At 37.9% G+C, this 17,141-nt stretch overlaps 1 protein-coding gene across 5 annotated transcripts in view; it reads right to left on the bottom strand.

Moving 5' to 3' along the window:
* Window positions 1-5,924: 5,924 nt before the first annotated feature.
* The window catches only part of ZNF266 (zinc finger protein 266), a 14,584-nt gene continuing 3,367 nt past the window's right edge, over window positions 5,925-17,141 (bottom strand). The window contains exons 2-7 of one of the 5 annotated variants that reach the window (XM_045290328.1): window positions 17,028-17,088; window positions 11,065-11,117; window positions 9,398-9,524; window positions 8,708-8,818; window positions 8,165-8,348; window positions 5,925-7,625 (exon numbers count right to left, since the gene is read on the bottom strand). In XM_045290328.1, the coding sequence (XP_045146263.1) occupies window positions 6,170-7,625; window positions 8,165-8,348; window positions 8,708-8,818; window positions 9,398-9,524; window positions 11,065-11,117; window positions 17,028-17,055 (1,959 nt within the window). In that variant the 5' untranslated portion in view covers window positions 17,056-17,088 and the 3' untranslated portion in view covers window positions 5,925-6,169. Of the gene's footprint in view, window positions 7,626-8,164; window positions 8,349-8,707; window positions 8,819-9,397; window positions 9,605-11,064; window positions 11,118-17,027; window positions 17,089-17,141 lie in introns of those variants that run through there. The other 4 variants (XM_045290330.1, XM_045290332.1, XM_045290331.1 and 1 more) reach the window with 4 other exon arrangements.

Below are 17,141 nucleotides of genomic sequence, written 5' to 3'. Positions count from 1 at the left end.
AAAGGCAAAGTGATAAAGTCTAGGGGGGTGGGACAAAATATAGTCATTTCTTGGTCCAAGCAAACACTTCTTAAGCAAGAATCAGATCTCCAGTTGATTTTTATGCTCATTCAAAATGGAAGAGCCATCAGATAACACCTAACAAGAGAAGATTTTTAAGGGAATTTCTTCCTCTGACTGACTTCCTACATCTCCTAGGTCACTCCCACTACCAAGACCAGCTAGCACAACATGATAGCTGTCAATTCATCCCACCAGCCCACAGCAGTCATATAATCAGGAGAGACCAGTCTCTAGAAAAGGCTATCTTCTTGGTAAAATAGAAGGGCAGTGAATAAAAGAACCTTCAATAAGATGGATTGACAGGGTGGCTACAACAATGGGCTCATACCTAACACTGATTTGTGAGGATGGCGCAGAACTTGAAAGGGTTCAGTTCTATTATACATATGGTCACTGAGGCAGAACTGCCTTGTCAGTACTTAACAGCTCACTGCTGACTCTTGCCCCCTTGATATGCATCACAAGTGCCTGGACCCTGACACAAACTCTAATTCTTGTTTCTAGATAAGTGTGGTGTCAGTCCTAAGCCAATTAGAGCATTCTAGTCTTTTCACCGACAGCGACTGGATTGTGGTTGGCAAATGAGCTAATCGCTGTCATTAAGATTCAATGCTGACAATGATGCTGCAACTGCTCAGAAGGTCAAGACTTCAATCAGAAAAGCCAGCAGCCTAGAGCGTCTGGGGGCTCACTATGAAGAGACACAGCCCGCTTGGGAGGAAAATAAGGTAGGATGATGAACAACTAAGATATGGAGACAAACCCCATCCAAACATCTTTTTAACCCCAGCATCCAGTCATACCTGGAGTTATACCCAAAGATTTTTCAGTAACCAAACCAGTAGATTCCTTGGAGAGTTTAGAAAAATTAGAGGAGTAGAAAAACCAGGCAGAGACAAGGAGGTTATTTGCAATATAAATATAATATTTTGTGTCTATAGACTATATACAGTGATATCTCGGTTGTTAAATGACTTCAAGCTCGAACTTTCCACTGCCCAAACAGATTGGTGTCCATAACTTTGCTCTAATCCAACTGAAAATCCGACTTGAAATTCATGTGACTGACTCACGCATCATATCTCACCTCAGACACAAAGGGGTGGCGGCACTTTAGTCTAAGCGCCACTTTCCCTCAGACAAGCTTATGTTGGTGTGTTAAAACATTTGCCAGTGTTTGGGGTTTTATGTGTGTTTTTCATTTCTTGCATTTTATTTGCATAAAATATCGTAACCATGACTCCAAAGAAAGTTAGTGATACCAGCAACAAAGCTAAGAGGAAAAGTGTGAGAATGACAATAGTTGAAGAAAAATCATTGTGAAATTTGAATCAGGTCACCGCTTTTCTGATTTGGTGCCTGAATAAAACATGGCAAAACCGACATTATCAACATTTTTATGGAGAAAAAAGGTGCCTGATGTAGTAAAAGGTGTGAAATTGATCACCACAAAACAAAGAGCCTGGGTCTTTGAAGAGGTGGAAAAGTTACTGTTAATTTGGGTAATCAGAAACAACTTGATGGCGATAGCATATCCAAGACAGGGATGTTCAAGAAGGCGGAGAGCATGCACAGTGATTTAGTGAAAACTGCTCTGGGAGCGAGTGTTGAACAGCCCAAAGTGTGCAAAGCCAGCCTGGGCTAGTTTAAAAAATTCAAAAAAAGAGGCATACAGAGTGTAGTGAGAAATGAGGAAAAGGTGAGTACCAATAAAGGTGAAGCTGATACATACCTGGCTAAATCTGTTGAAAACGTGGAGGCTGAGCAAGTGTTCAACTGTGACAAAACCAGACTTTGGGGGAAAAAACGCCTAATAGGACCTTCATTACTAAAGAGGAAAAGGCAATGCTCGGCCACACAAAACAGGCTCACTCTGTTGTGTGGGAATGCTAGTGGGGATTTTAAAGTTCATGTTAGTGTACTATTCCAAAAACCCAGAGGTATTTAAATTACAAAACATAATTAAAAACAAGTGTGATGAGGAGGGCAAATAACAGGTGGGTGACCAGGTGGTTTTTCATTAATTAGGTACATTAGATATTTGCGCCTGGTATGAAATACTCGCAGGAGGAAATCTTGCCTGTAAAAGCATTCCTCTTAATGGATAATGCTCCCAATCATCTTGCAGGGTTGGAAGATTTAGATGATAAATGCCCCTTATCGCTATTAATTCTTGCCTCAAATACGACCCCTCTTATCCATCCCATGAACTAGCAAGTCACTGATAATTTTTAAAAACTGTACACTGAAAGCACTGTTGCAGGTGGTTCTTTGAAATAACCTCAGAAACCCAGTTTACCCTGCAAGAGTTCTGGGAAAATCATTTTCACATCTTCCCCTGCATTACCCTGATCTACAAAGCGGAGGGAGAAAGACCATGAACTGTGCATGGTGAAAACTGTGGCCAGAAGCTGTGACAGAGGAGACTTTGAAAGCTTTGAGGGCTCTGATGTGGAGCCTACTGTGGAGGAGATTGTCCTCCCTCAGCTGGGTCAACAGGTCTAGAGGTTGATGAAAAGGATGTGGAGAAGTTGGCAAAGGAGCACCACTGAAGAACTTCAGAATCTTCAAAAGGGGCAGTAGCAGAAAGCAGCTGAGGATATATCCTCGAGGGAAGAGGGTAGGGAGGAGGTTCCTATTTCATTAATAAAAGAAATGAATGCTAAATGGATGGAAGTGGCCACTTTCTGGACAGACAAGACAATGGTAAGACAAAATTGTGAACCTAGCATATGAAAATGCTATCTCTCACTTTAGGAACATTTTGAAAAGAATGCAGAAGCAGGTGTCATTAGACAAATCTTTAGTGTGAAGAGACCAAAAGGCCTCAGAAAGCAATGCCAGCAGTCATTATAGAAGGAGACCCTCGTTCCAAAATAGGACATTTCTCCTCCTGCAATTTCCCTCCAGCTCCTAGTATGCCAAGAACCCTAGGAGTAAAGTATCTGTGAAATTTTTTAAATTCTATTTACTGTGTTTGGATATTTAATGTATTATTCTGTTTAGATGCTTCAGGGGGTATGTCCACAATCTAGGGCTGTTAGCTTTGTGTTAAAGTCTTAGAAAAACTGATTTATAAGTATAATCGTTGGTACTCAAAACCAATTATTTGGCATTCCATTATTTCTTATGGGTAAAATATGTTCAGTTCTCAACTCTTGAGTGCTTGAACACGAATCTGGAATAAACTGAGACAACCAAAATGTCACTATACAATGTTACATTATTCTAGCTACATGCTGAGGAAATCAAAGAAACTAGGCTAAAAGAAGAATTTGACATCAGGATTGGAGGAAGACTCATTAACAACCTGTGATATGCAGGTGGAACAACCCTGAACTTAGAAGAACATACCAATGGAGATCAAAGACAAAAACCTTCCATATGGATTGCACATCAACATCAAGAAAGCAAACATCTCTACAATTGGGAGACTATGCAACATCATGATGAACATAAAAGACTGGAGTTATTAGGGACTTCATTTTACTTGGATCCACATTCAGAGCCCAAGAAAGAAGCAATCAAAAAACAAACAATATAATTGTTAGGCATATCTGCAGCAAAAGAACTGTTTAAAGTGTTAAAGATCAGTGCACTTGTTTAGCATAAGAAAGCTAAACAATTAAAGCAATGAAGTGCCCAGGGAATACCAAAAATAGACTCTAAGGACATGGCGTGGCACCCCATCAGACTCAACCAGAAAACACTCCTAGGGGTCAAGAAACAGACCTTAAACTATTTATACGTCTTGAACTTTTTTTTTGTCCTTGGCTTTTTGTTGTTGTGTTCTCTTGTTGCTTTGTTTTGCTGTCTTATTTTTGTGCATATTATTGTCTCTGCATGTCTATCTAGATAATATAGGTGCAATAAATAATCTGGAGTAGAAACAACGGGACCCACAGTTCCAGAGGGACATGGGAGAGGGGGAGGCCGGGGAAAGGAAGTGGGTGTTAACAAACCCAGGGACAAGGAAACAAGTGATCTAAAACTGACAGCAAGGAGGGTGTAGGAGGCCTGGTAGGGCTTGATCAAGGGCACTGTATCTGATAGGAATTACTGAAACCCAAATGAAGGCTAAACATGATAATGGGACAGGAGGAAAGTAAAAGAAAATAGAGGAAAGAACTAGGAGGCATTTATAGAGGTCTAAATACAGGTATGTACATACATAACCATATTTACCGTATATACTCCTGTATAAGCCATTTTTCGGCACATTTTTTTATACAACTTTTCTGGTAAAATTAGGTGCTTCGGCTGACATTCAGGTCGGCTTATACTGAGTACATACAGTATATATGACAATGGGGCAATAGATCTATGTATGTATATTTATAGGTTTAGTATTAAGGTAGCAGATGGACATTGGGCCTCTACTCAAGTACTCCCACAATGCAAGTACACTTTGCTCTATAAAACTGGCATTCCATGTTGGCATTCCCAACATGTTCGCTGAAGACAAAGCAGGTACATAAGCAAATATGGTGAAGAAAGCTGATGGTGCCTGGCTATCAAAGGGGTCGGGGTCCACAGGTTGAGAACCACTGCTCTAGTCCTTTAATAGTTCCTCTCCACAACTATCATGACTCCCGCTCCACCTTGCAAATCTGACTAGACCAGAGCATGTACATGAGTACAGACAAGAGCTGGAAACACAGGGAATCCAGGACAGATAACCCCTCAGGACCAATATTGAGAGTAATCATACCAGAAGGGGAAGGGGAAAGGTGGGAGGAGGTAGGGTTAACTGATCACAATGATCTAACTATAACCCCCTCCCAGGGGGATGGGAAACAAAAGTGAGTGAAGGGACACATTGATCAGTGTAAGACATGAAAAATAATAATAATAACCAATAAATTATTAAGGGTTCATGAGAGGAAAAAATGAGAAGCTGATACCAAGGGTTCAAGTGAAATGAAAATGTTTTGAAAATGATGATGGCAACAAATGTACAAGTGTGCTTGACACAAATGTATGTATGTATTGTGATAAGAGCTGGATGAGCCCCCAATAAAATGACTTTTTTTTAAAAGAAAGCAAGCTAAACAAGCCTTTGAGTTACAGTGTTGGCAAGAATATTAAATGCACCATGAATTGCCAGAAGAACAAACAAGTCTGTATTGAAAGAGGAACAGTCAAAATGGTCCTTAGAAAAAAGAATAGTGACACTTAAGTTTCATGTACTTTGAGCATTTCATCTGGTGGGACTTGCCCCTTGAGAAGGGTAGCATGCTTGGTAAATTAGAGATCAGTGAAAAAAGTTAAAGACCCTCAACAAGACACAGTGAGACATCATGGGCTCTAACAGCAGAATGAGTGGGGATGACAGTACTTCATTCTGTTGTACACAGGGTTACTACGAGTTGAAAATAACTCAACAGTACCTAACAACAAATACATGGTGTGTATATATTTATAATTAATAATATACATATATAATCCACTGGCATTGAATCAATCCTGAAAAACGATGTGTCTTTATATAAAGATACTTATGTATGTACAATAAATGATAAATAACAGAAAGGCCTTCAAATCAATAAAACAAACCAAAAGGAGACAAAATGCTTGAGTTGCATTCAAAAGAAAGGCCTTCAAATCAATAAAACAAACCAAAAGAAGGGACAATATGCTTGAGAGTTGCACTCAAAAGATATCCAAATAGCCAATAAGCACATGAAAAAAGTACCTACCATCTTTATATATCAGGTAAACCTGATATATAAAGATGGTACTCAGTTCCTAAAAATGGAACTGAGAACTAATAAAACTTGTCAACTTACTTTCTGAAACCCCCTTGGATGAGTCAAAATTGTGGTTGCCTTTGTGGGACAATTATTGAGAATGGGCATGGATGAATTTTCTAGAGTCCTAAAAACATGCTGTTTATTAAAGAACACATGTATAATTTCATCAAGCTAGTTAAGTTTAGCACACTCGCAGTGTACACATACCTTTAAAAAAGGTAACTGAAACCCAAAAGTTTCAATAGATTTGTGACAACTGAAGTCTTTCTTTACTTTTGCATTGCATCTCTATCTGACATATATTGCATTAAGAGTTGAAAAAAATTCATATAGATATTCCTATTTTCCTACCATCATAAGTTTTCTTTAGTGTGAATTTTCACGTGTCTTCGAAAGTAGGCTGGACAAACAAAGGCTTTTCCACATTCCTTGCATTTATAGGGTTTCTCTCCAGTGTGGCTTCTCACATGTCTTCGAAAGGATGAAGGACAACTGAAAGCTTTTCCACATTCAAGACAGTCAAATGGTTTCTCTCCAGTGTGCATTCTTGTATGTACAATCAGGTATGAAGAATGACGAAATGCTTTCCCACATTCCATACATTCATAGGGTTTCTCCCCAGTGTGTGTTCGCATATGAATCCTAAGAGCTGAGGGGTAAATAAAGCCCTTCCCACATTTCTTACATTGATAAGGTTTTTCTCCAGTATGAGTTCTTACATGTACCGTGAGATGAGAAGAGCTAATAAAACCTTTTCCACATTCCTTACATTCATAAGGCTTCTCTCCACTGTGGGTTCTTAAGTGTTCAGTGAGGGATGAAGAACGGCCAAATTTTTTCCCACATTCCTTACATTCATACTGTACTTTTCCAGTGTGATCTTTCATATGTGCTCTAAAGAATGAAGGGCAACTAAAGGCTTTTCCACATTCTTTACATTCATAGGGTTTCTCTCTACTTTGATTTTTCACATGTGTATTAAGAGAAGTAGGAAGATAGAAGGCCTTTCCACATTCCAGACATTCATAAGGTTTCTCTCCAGTGTGTTTTCTCATATGGATACTCAAGGACGAAGGACAATTGTAGGCTTTTCCACAGTCTTTACATTTATAAGGTTTTTCTCCAGTGTGTGTTCTCACATGAACATTGAGTTTTGAGGACTCACTGAAGGCCTTCCCACACTGTTTACATTCATAAGGCTTCTCTCCAGTATGAATTCGTATATGTATTATAAGGTGGGAAGAAGAACTAAAAGCTTTCCCACATTCCTTGCACTCATACGGCTTATCTCCACTATGAATTCGTTTATGTTTTGAGAGGGAAGAAGAACAACTAAAAGCCTTCCCACACTGCTTACATTCATAAGGCTTTTCTCCACTATGAATTCGTTTATGTTCTGTGAGGGATGAAGAACAACTGAAAGTTTTCCCACATTCCTTACACTCACACTTTTTCTTTGCTGTATGACTCTTCATATGTGTCTTATAAGATGAAGAACAATTAAAGGCTTTGTGGCATTCCTCACATTCATAGGGCTTCTCATCAATGAGCGTTTTTACATGTTTTTTAAAAGAAGCAAGAAAATGAAAGGATTTTCCACATTCCTTACATTGATAGGGTTTGCTTCCAGTGTGAGATCTAAAGTGACTCTTAAAGGATGAATGATTGATGAAGGCCTCTCCACATACATGGCATTCGTAGGGCTTTTCTCCAGTAGGTCTCTCGACCACATCAAGACTGGGAATTTGGCTGCAGGATTGCTCACATTGATTTCCCTCATTATATTCAGAGATGCTCTTCGCCACACAACTTTTTTTGAAAATAAAAAGCACATAATTAATCATTTTTCACAATTTTCATGAAAAACATAAATTGTGCTTCTTGTCAAGTCATATGATGAACATTCTCATATAGCCAATACCACAGCCAATATTGCCACCGAGTTTCTGACATGTAATTTTTATAATAGTTTGCAAGTAAATTAAGTGTCAAACATTCAAAATTTCAATCACATTTGTAGAAATGCTACCTTGTGAAAATTGTTTGAGAAATCACTTTTTAAACCTAGATTTATATACCCAAGTCTTTTAAATTTCATAACATTTTAAAATTCTCTCCAAAGGAGTGAGCCTTCATGGCATAGCAGTTACACAATGGGCTGCTAACCAGAAGGTCAGCAGCTCAAAACCACCAGGGGCAAGAGAAAGCTAGGGCTTTCTACTCCTGTAAACCTTCTCAGAAGGTCACGGGGCAGGAGTATCCTATTTCATAAGGTCACTATAAGTTGGCATCAACTTGGTGGCAGTGAAAGAGAATATATTGTTTTCTTTTACATGAGTGCCACTCACCTTAAATGTCTTTCATGATTACTGTTCTGATTGTCAATACTATGGTACTCTTGATTTGCATGTAAATTGAACGACCAGGAATCACTTCTTTTAAACTGTACTATTTCCTGTTCATTGGATATTTTTTCTCTGAAAATATCTTGCTGAGCAACTGATTCATTGGTTTTAAGTTGAGCTTTAATGCCTGAAACAGAAAGATTTTTACAAGTTTGGTTGTTTCATGACTAGTAACAAATTACACAAAAGTAAAAATGGTAATATCTAGTTCAGAATCCCATGAAGACTGGGACTGACAAAAACAAAAAACTGGACATAATTTGGAAAGCAAAGTAAAAAAGAATTGGATACATGCATATGACCAAATACTATCTTTCAAAAAGATAATACAGAAAATTGACAAAGACAAAAGTAGCTAAGGTATCCATAAAAGATAAGTCTCCTTAGACCAAAAAAAAAAAAAAAGGTTTTTGGGTTTTTTTTATTTCGAAGCAGGTTTAATTTATTAACCCCCAATCAGACACGTTCTTCCACAAGTATTCCTACCTTCCTTGTGCTCTTCTATAAAAGGGCCCTGAATAAATCCCCACTCTACTATCTCCAGGTCCTTCTCTCTTTTCAATTGGGAGATCAGATGAGGTATATATAGTAGATAACCTGATAATAGAAAAAGGCATATCACGAGGGAAAACAATGAAAACCACAAACATTTCCATGAGACAAGGTCAAAACTTTAGTCTTCAAGATGTATGATAATAAACCTGAGTTTAAATGAAGTAAAATGTTTGTCCAATTTATAAAAAGCACAGTGCTAAAAAATAAAAAGCAGCCTCTTAAGATCAAAACTGATCTGATATTCACAATTATTTCTCAATATTATAAATTGATAAGACACTCCCAGCCAGAACACTGTTTTCCATAAACAACCTCACAGAATATCTACCTCAAATAAGATGTCTCCAACGTGATGGTAAAATAAAGCAAAGGAACATGCATGTTATAATTTTGTTTAAGGAATACAAAAGGCACCAATCATAGAATTTATAGTTTAATAGATACATGTACATTTTTATGGTGAAAAATCACTAGACTCTCTAAATTCTCTAAGGTCAGGGACCAAATCTGTCTTTATCAATGCAAACTCATTCCTCATTTAAAATTGTGAAAAACTGTTGAATTTAAGACAAAATTGCTTTCTATACAACAAAATATAGGATTATTTATTGCTCTTCTTACCTAATGAGGCCAGGTTCTGGAAGTTTTCCAGCATCACATCTCTATAGAGGTTCCTCTGAGCAAGATCCAACAAAGCCCACTCCTCTTGAGTAAAGTCCACAACCACATCTTCGAAGACCACTGAGTCCTAAAATATTCCATATATTCTGGTTCAGCAAGGTACCAACTCCCCTAATGTGTGCAGGAGAATAGGTGTGGCTGACAGCACTGAAGAAATGAGAATCAATTCACAGGAAGTTCAGAAGGTTCTGTGCTCTCTCAACTTTTATTCTATGACTCAAGCATCAAATGACTTTTTTTCCAGTCACATATACAGAAGCCCTAATGTCATAGTGGTTACCCACTGGTCAGCAGTTCAAAACCACCAACTGTCCCATGGGGAAAAGACAGGGATTTCTACTCCGGTAAAGAGTTACAGTCTCAGAAACACACAAGGGCATTCTTATAGGGTTGCTGAGTCAGCACTGACTTGATGGCAGTGAGTTTGTTTAATTCACATGTGCTCTGACTGAACAAATCTCGTCTTAAAGAGTAATAAATGTCTGATAGTGACCAATTCCAGTCTTATTTTTTTCCATTTTCATGGTCTAGAACACAGGTTGACAAACTGGCTTGAGAACCATATGCGGTTTGTAGTGTGCACATGTGACTCCGAAGTAAACTTGAAAAATTTTAAAGGATATTATTCAGATAATGGTGATTTCATTACTTTGCAAAAATATATTTATAGCTCTTGAATAATTTTAAATTGTTGTGATGCATAGGATTGGCTCTTCCATCTCAAAAGTTTGCCAACTCCTGGTCTAGAACAATACAGAATACATGGCAGAAATGAGAAATGCCATGTAACTTTCCACATTGTTACCATCTAATTCCTTGTTACAAAAGAAATTTTCACCTTATGGTTCACAATTATAGATTGAACTGTAATCCCTCCAGATTCACTCCACACCCCAAAATATGGGTTGGAATCCTAATCCTTGCACTTCTGATAAGGCCTTGTTATGTTACTAACACCAGATAAGTGCAGGGTATGTCACAAACCTAATGACTTTTGAGAGAGAGAAAGAGCACAGAGAAACTAGCAAAACTAGGAAGAGAGAGCTGTCATTCAGAGATCACAAAGGAAAGAAGAAACACACTGAGGCTAGAGAAAATAAGAAATTTTCCCAGAGCTGATACCCTCAATTTATACTTCTAACCTCCTGAATTAGAGAAAACACATTATGGTTCTTTTAAACCACTCACTTGTGGTATTTCTGTTACCACAATACTAAGTTTAAATTACCACAGCTATCAGCACCTGTGACACAGGGTCAAATCTAGACCTTGTAAATAAAATCAATAAATAACTGGGAACTTTTCCTTTCTTCCTCATCAAATCTGAGAGTTTGTTGCATGGGCTAAATCCACCCATAAGTCTGTTTCTGTAAGTAAAGTTTTATTTTACCAAAATAAAATATTTGTTTATATATTGTCAGACTACTTATACATTAAAATTACAGAATTGAGTTATAACAGAAATAGCAAAGGCTTCAAAGACTAAAAAACTTAATTATCTTATACAGTCACAGGTTGATAATATCTGCTCTACACAATTAGAAGGATGTGGTAGATGACCTGGTAGAGTGAAAACACTTTTTTGGAGATTTTAAATTTTCACATACCTGTGTCATATTTTTTGATAACTCAGCAGCTATTCTTTCTTCCTCCATGCCCCCTTTATAAAGAAAGGCAAGACATTAAGAAGTTAACACTGGGTCATAAAAGCACAGAATTCAGGCCTCCCCACAATTACCATATTCACGAACTTCGATACCACACCACATCAATTATTATGGACCCTCCAAGCAAAACACAATCCAAAAAACAAACTCATTGCCATCAAGTTGATTTTGAGAAACAGTGCCCCTCTAGGGCAGGGTACAACTGGCCCTGTGTGTTTCCAAGACTGTAACTCTTTATGGGTGTAGAAAGCCTGCCTTTCTCCCACTGAATAGTGGTGATTTCAAACCACTGCCCTTGCAGTTAGAAGCCTGTTAGTCTGGGTAGACTAGAGAAACAAATTCATAAACACTCATATGTATATAAAGGAGAGGTTTATATACAAGAGGAATTGAACACTGAGAAAACATCCCAACCCAGTCCAGTCCAAGGCCATAAGTCCGATATTAGCCCATATGTCCGATACCAATCTTTTTAGTCCTCTTCAAACTCACGAACACATGCAATGAAGCCAAATGCAGGACCAACACAAGCCAGTGGGTAAAAAATCTTTGGGTGCAGTGGCATTGTAAGCATCTCAGCACTGGCAGGTGTCTCTCTGTGGCTTCTCCGGCTTCAGAGGTCTGATTGCGTCCATGTGGTTTCTCTTCTGCAATGTCTCCCAGGGAGTGGCAGAGAAAGAGGTGTCTCACCTCCAAGGAGGAAGTCCCAGATTTCCCAGAATTCTCAGGAGAAGGCCATGCCCACACTGAAGTCTCATTGGTTATCTCCAGATTGAAAGCCTAGAGTCCACCCCTACACTATTAATCCTTAAACTGACACCAGATTAGTTGACTACCACACAGCCCAATGGGTAACTACTATGCCACCAAGACTCTGACTCTAAAAACATAATGACTTCAAAATAATCACACATACATACAAAATCTAGAGCAATCAGGTCTCCGGGAGTAGAAAGTCATTTGGACCTTGCTGATCATATACAAATTATGGTGAGACAGAACAACATGGTCAGTGAGTGGAAGCTCCAATCAAGTTTGGAAGAAATAAGTATAAAATAAATAAGCTTGGGTTAGTGTTAGTGTTCTTGTTAGGTTTGGTGTTAGATTTAAGGTTAGGGTTAGGGTTGGGTTTAGGGTTGGAAAAAATAAAAATTAAATAAATAAGCATCAAATATAGTTGTATATTGATGTAAATAGAGACACAACAATAGAAGAGCCTATCAGGAACAGATTACATTGTTTATACATTAACTATTATTGTTAAATATTATTGTGAAAGTTGTATAGTATGATCCCCCAGGAGCCACACCAGGACTCATCAGAGAGGCATGACTGAATGAACCAAGCCCTGTACCCAACTTAGGACTAGGATACTCTAATGGGAGAGAAAGCAGAGAGGGGTCACCCTGAGAATGTGGAAGTGGCAGCCACTGAACATTGGGGCCAACCCCTGGCTGGGTGGGCGTCAAATGGAAAGGGACTCAGAATCACTACCTCAATATTCCCCTAGCATTAATATGACAGGTTTTGAACTGTTGGGCAGGAATCTACACTTGAAAGAATTGATACAGGAAGTTTTCTCCTGGCACCAATCCCATGTTGAGTATAAACAGAGCTCAATTGATTGGGTGTTTGAACTGTGCTGGAAAACAGCTCATGGGGTACAACTGGAGGAGGAACTGTACTCATACACACTACTCATATCAACAGTGGCTTGAGTTCATTGGAAAAATTGTTGATGCTATCTATGCAATTGTCTTATTGCCTTATACCCCAGGGGGGTGATGACAATGTTTTTCTTTTTTGTTTCTTTGGGTTTTTGTTGTTCAGTCTTTTGTTTGTTTCTGGTCTTGGTTTTGTTTTTCCGTCTTTTGTTTGCTGGTTTGTTGCTGTTGTTGTTGTTGATCTTGGGGGAAGGGAGGTTGTTTTTGTCATAATTATGACCACCAAAGTAAACCAGAGTCCTATGTAATCCATGGACAAGCAGATGGATTCTGGGCTCTGACTTAACCTTGCCCCAATCCAAGAACAGTTCATTCTGATAACATGGCCTTGCTTGACACTCATGAAAGGATCACTGAAATAAGGGTGATGCCAAAAGTGTGAAGAAAGCAGATAGTGGCCAGCTATCAAATGGAATAGTGTCTGGGTTCTCCAAGGCTTGTATTCAAATAAGCAGCTATCTAAATGAAGTGTCAACTAAGTCCACATGGATGAAGCACACCAGCCTGTGTCATCCAAAGATGACAATAACAAAATCCATATAGGACAAAAAGAAAACTATCAGAGTTTAAACTGTGAACACCCAATTTATAAAAGGCTGTGGGCGACAGTGAAAGCCCAAAATCGATCTGCAGAGTATCCAGTTAGATTAAGCCTCTGGCAGGTCCCTTCTAGCCACAGGCAAGAAACTCAAACAAATTTATTATTAGACAGGGATTACTATAAACTTGATTATGGCAGATCAAATATGGCAAAATTTGACACTTGGCCAGCTGACCTCCATCTTGATCCAACCTGAAATTGATCTAGCCTCAACTATTTCTTGCTTGTTCCAAGACAAAAATTTCTTCCCTAGCTTTTTAAATATTGACAGTAGTCTTTTCTTTCTTTTATATTTTAATTTGTATATTGTATTATATTATTATTATTTTAGTCCTGCAATTTAAATAAATAAATAGTCATGTAGAAACATTTATGATAAAAAGTTAGCAAAAAGCTCATTACAAAATAGCACCCAAACAAAATAGGAGAAAATTTAGAATAAATTTAAAAATACTCAAAAAACAAATAGTTAAATTCTAGCCAACAGGCCTCAGCAACGTTTTTTTTTGTTGTTGTTGTTGTTGTTGTTGTTTTTTTAATCATCACCATGATCAAAAAGGATTCATACCAGGATTAAAAAGTTAGTTCAACATTAGAAGAGTAATCAGTATAATCTGCCATACAAATACAAAAAAGATCTATATGGTCATATCAATTAATGCAAAAGACATTTAATAAAAATGTCAACACCCTTCCCTTTCCTGATAAAAAGTTCTTAGCCGATTAGGCATAGAAGGGAAATATATATATTCAAAACCAACAGCCAACACTACACTCAACCGAGAAAGGCTGAAAGCCTTCCTTCTGGGAATAGAAATGAAAGGGTGTCCATTGTCATCATGCTTACTCAACATTGGATTCGAAGTCCCAGCCAGAGCAATAACACAGAAAGAGGAGATAAAAGACAGCCAAATCAGAAAGAAAGAAGCAAAACTATATTTACAGATGATGTGATCTTATGCACAGAGAGCCTAAAAATTCTACAATAAAACTTTGAAACAAATAGCAGAATTTTACATGGTTGTAGGGTATATACCTCAAAAAAACAAGAATGAGTGGGTTCCTTTATACTGAAAAAGACTACTTGAAAAAGAAATTTTTTAAAACTCCATTTACAATAGCTCCCAAATTGATAAATATCTAAGCATTAACCTAACCACGAACATAAAAGACTTATGCAATGAAAATTATCAAACACAAGCTGATACCAAGTGCTCAAGTAGTAAGAAAATGTGTTGGAAATGATGATGGCAACGAATGTACAAATGTGCTTGACACAATGTGTATTGTGATAAGAGCTGTATGAGGCCCCCAACAAGATGATTTTTTTAAGAGAAAAAAAAATTATAAAACACTACTATCATTGCTGATATAAGATGATTTGGGCTGAAAGCAGAGAATACTAGTAAGATGATTACTTGTATCTTATTGACTACACAAAAACACTCAACTGTGTGGATCATAACCAACTAGGGATAGCCTTGAGGAAAATGGGAATTCCAGAGCACTTCAATGTGTTCATGCAGAACCTGTACAAAGATCAGGAGGCAATGGTTCAAAAAGAATAAGGAAATGCTGCAGGCTTCAAAATCACAAAAGGTGTACATCAGGGTTGTATCCTCTCACTATACTTATTCAATGTGTACGCTGAACAAATAATCAGAGAAGTTGGACTGTATGAAGAAAAGCTTATTAAAACCTGCAATATGCAGATGACACAACCTTGCTTGCTGAAAGTGAGGAGGGCTTGAAACACTTGCTGATGAAGATCAAGGATTGCAGGCTTCAGTATGGATTACTACTCACAGTAAAGAAAAACAAATCGTCACAGCTGGACTAACAGGGAGAAAAGGAGAAAAGACTGAAGTTGTTTCATCTTGCTTGGATACAATCAATGCTCAGGGAAGCAAAAGTCAAAGAGATCAAATGATGCATGCCATTGGGTAAAGCAGGGATGTTACTTTGAGGACTACAATGCGCCTGATTCAAGTCATGGTATTTTCAATCACCTTGTATGCATGTAAAAGTCGGAGACTGAATAAAGAAAAGAAGAATCTATGCATTTGAATTATGGTGCTGGAAATGGGTATTCAAAGTGTCATGGACTGCAAAAAAAGCACCCAACAAATCGATCTTGGAAGAAGTACAAACAGAATGCTCCTTAGATGCATGGATGGCAAGATTTCGTCTCATGTACTTTGGTTTGGACATGTTAATCAGGAGAGACCAGTCCTTGGAAAAGGAATCATACTTGGTAGATGGGCAGCAAAAAGAGGGGCAAGGTCCACAAGCGAGAATGACACAGTGGCTACAATAATGGGCTCAAACACAACAGCAATTGTAAAGAAGTTACAGTGTTTCATTGTGTTGTTCATAGGGTTGCTGTGGGTGGGAACCAACTTGACAGTAGCTAACAACAATAACAACTAAAGATTTAAAAAATGAAACCTACTACCATTAAATTCATTTGAACCCACAGCAACCCTATATAGTTTCCCTGGCTTTAGAAATCTTTACAGGAACAGACAAGTCTCATCTTTCTGGAGCAGAGCAGCTGGTAGGTTTGAACCCCTGACCTACAAGTTATTAGTCCAACTCTTTCCAACAGCATCACCAGGGCTCCTTACAAGAGACTAAGACACCTACAAAAGCGGAAAAACATTTATACTCATGGATTGGAAGGCTTAATTAATACAGTGAAAATTCAACCTGAAGGGATCTACAGATACAAGAAAACCCAATATAACTATTTACTGAAATGGAAAAATTGATGACTAACTTCATAGAAAAAGAAGTAACACCCCAAACAGCCAAAGCATTGGAGAAAATGATCAAAGCAGGAAGGAGACCTCATACTCCCCGCTATCAAAATATACTATACAACCACTGTAATAAAAATAACCTAGTACTGGTTCAATGGACACACACAAACATAAACAAAACAAAAAACCACTACCACCAACTCAATTCCAATTCACAGTGACACTGCATCAGAGAAAAACGGCTTTGGGGTTTCCAAGACCTTCAACTTTTATTAGAGCAACTTGTGGGTTCCAACCACAGTTCTTATGGTTAGCAGCTAGCTCAGTGTATCGCCTACTAAGCTAAAAACAAACCAGTGGGGTACAAGCAAGAAGTCAAAATTAAACCCAGTCCATAAAAATGGAAAGATATATGGAAACAATTAGTTCAGTGGACTAATGGATCATCAGTTTCAACAATCCCAAGACCAGAACCAGATAGTGCTCAGCGACCACTACCAATTGCTACAAAAAGGATTAAAAGGTCCCACATAGGTAGGAGAAAAACATAGAGCAAAACTCAAAATTATAAGAGACCAGAAAAAAAAATAAAATAAAATAAGAGACCAGAATTACTGGTCAGATGGAGACTAGTGGAATCCCCAAGATTATTATAGTCTGTAGTCCCCTTCAGGTCAAGAACTGAACTCACCCTTGTGATAGAATAATTAACTAAGATGCACTAGGTCTTATTTTCAGGGGATGTCTTATTTTTCCATGAAGAAGAATATAGTACACATTTATTGTTGAACAAAAAAATAAAAGAAAATTTATTACCTGTATACAGTACAGTAGTAGTTGTCATCACAAACCAGCATAACCAGACAAACTGTGAATCCTATAGTATCAAGAATTTCTTGTTACTACCATTATTTCCATGCACAACAATCT

The sequence above is a fragment of the Echinops telfairi genome, unplaced genomic scaffold, assembly GCF_000313985.2.
Source record: "Echinops telfairi isolate 266 unplaced genomic scaffold, ASM31398v2 ScPeMD7_36;HRSCAF=134, whole genome shotgun sequence".
Classification (NCBI taxonomy): domain Eukaryota; kingdom Metazoa; phylum Chordata; class Mammalia; order Afrosoricida; family Tenrecidae; genus Echinops; species Echinops telfairi.
Note: the sequence above shows the minus strand (reverse complement) of the source record. Positions and strands in the feature narration are given on the sequence as shown.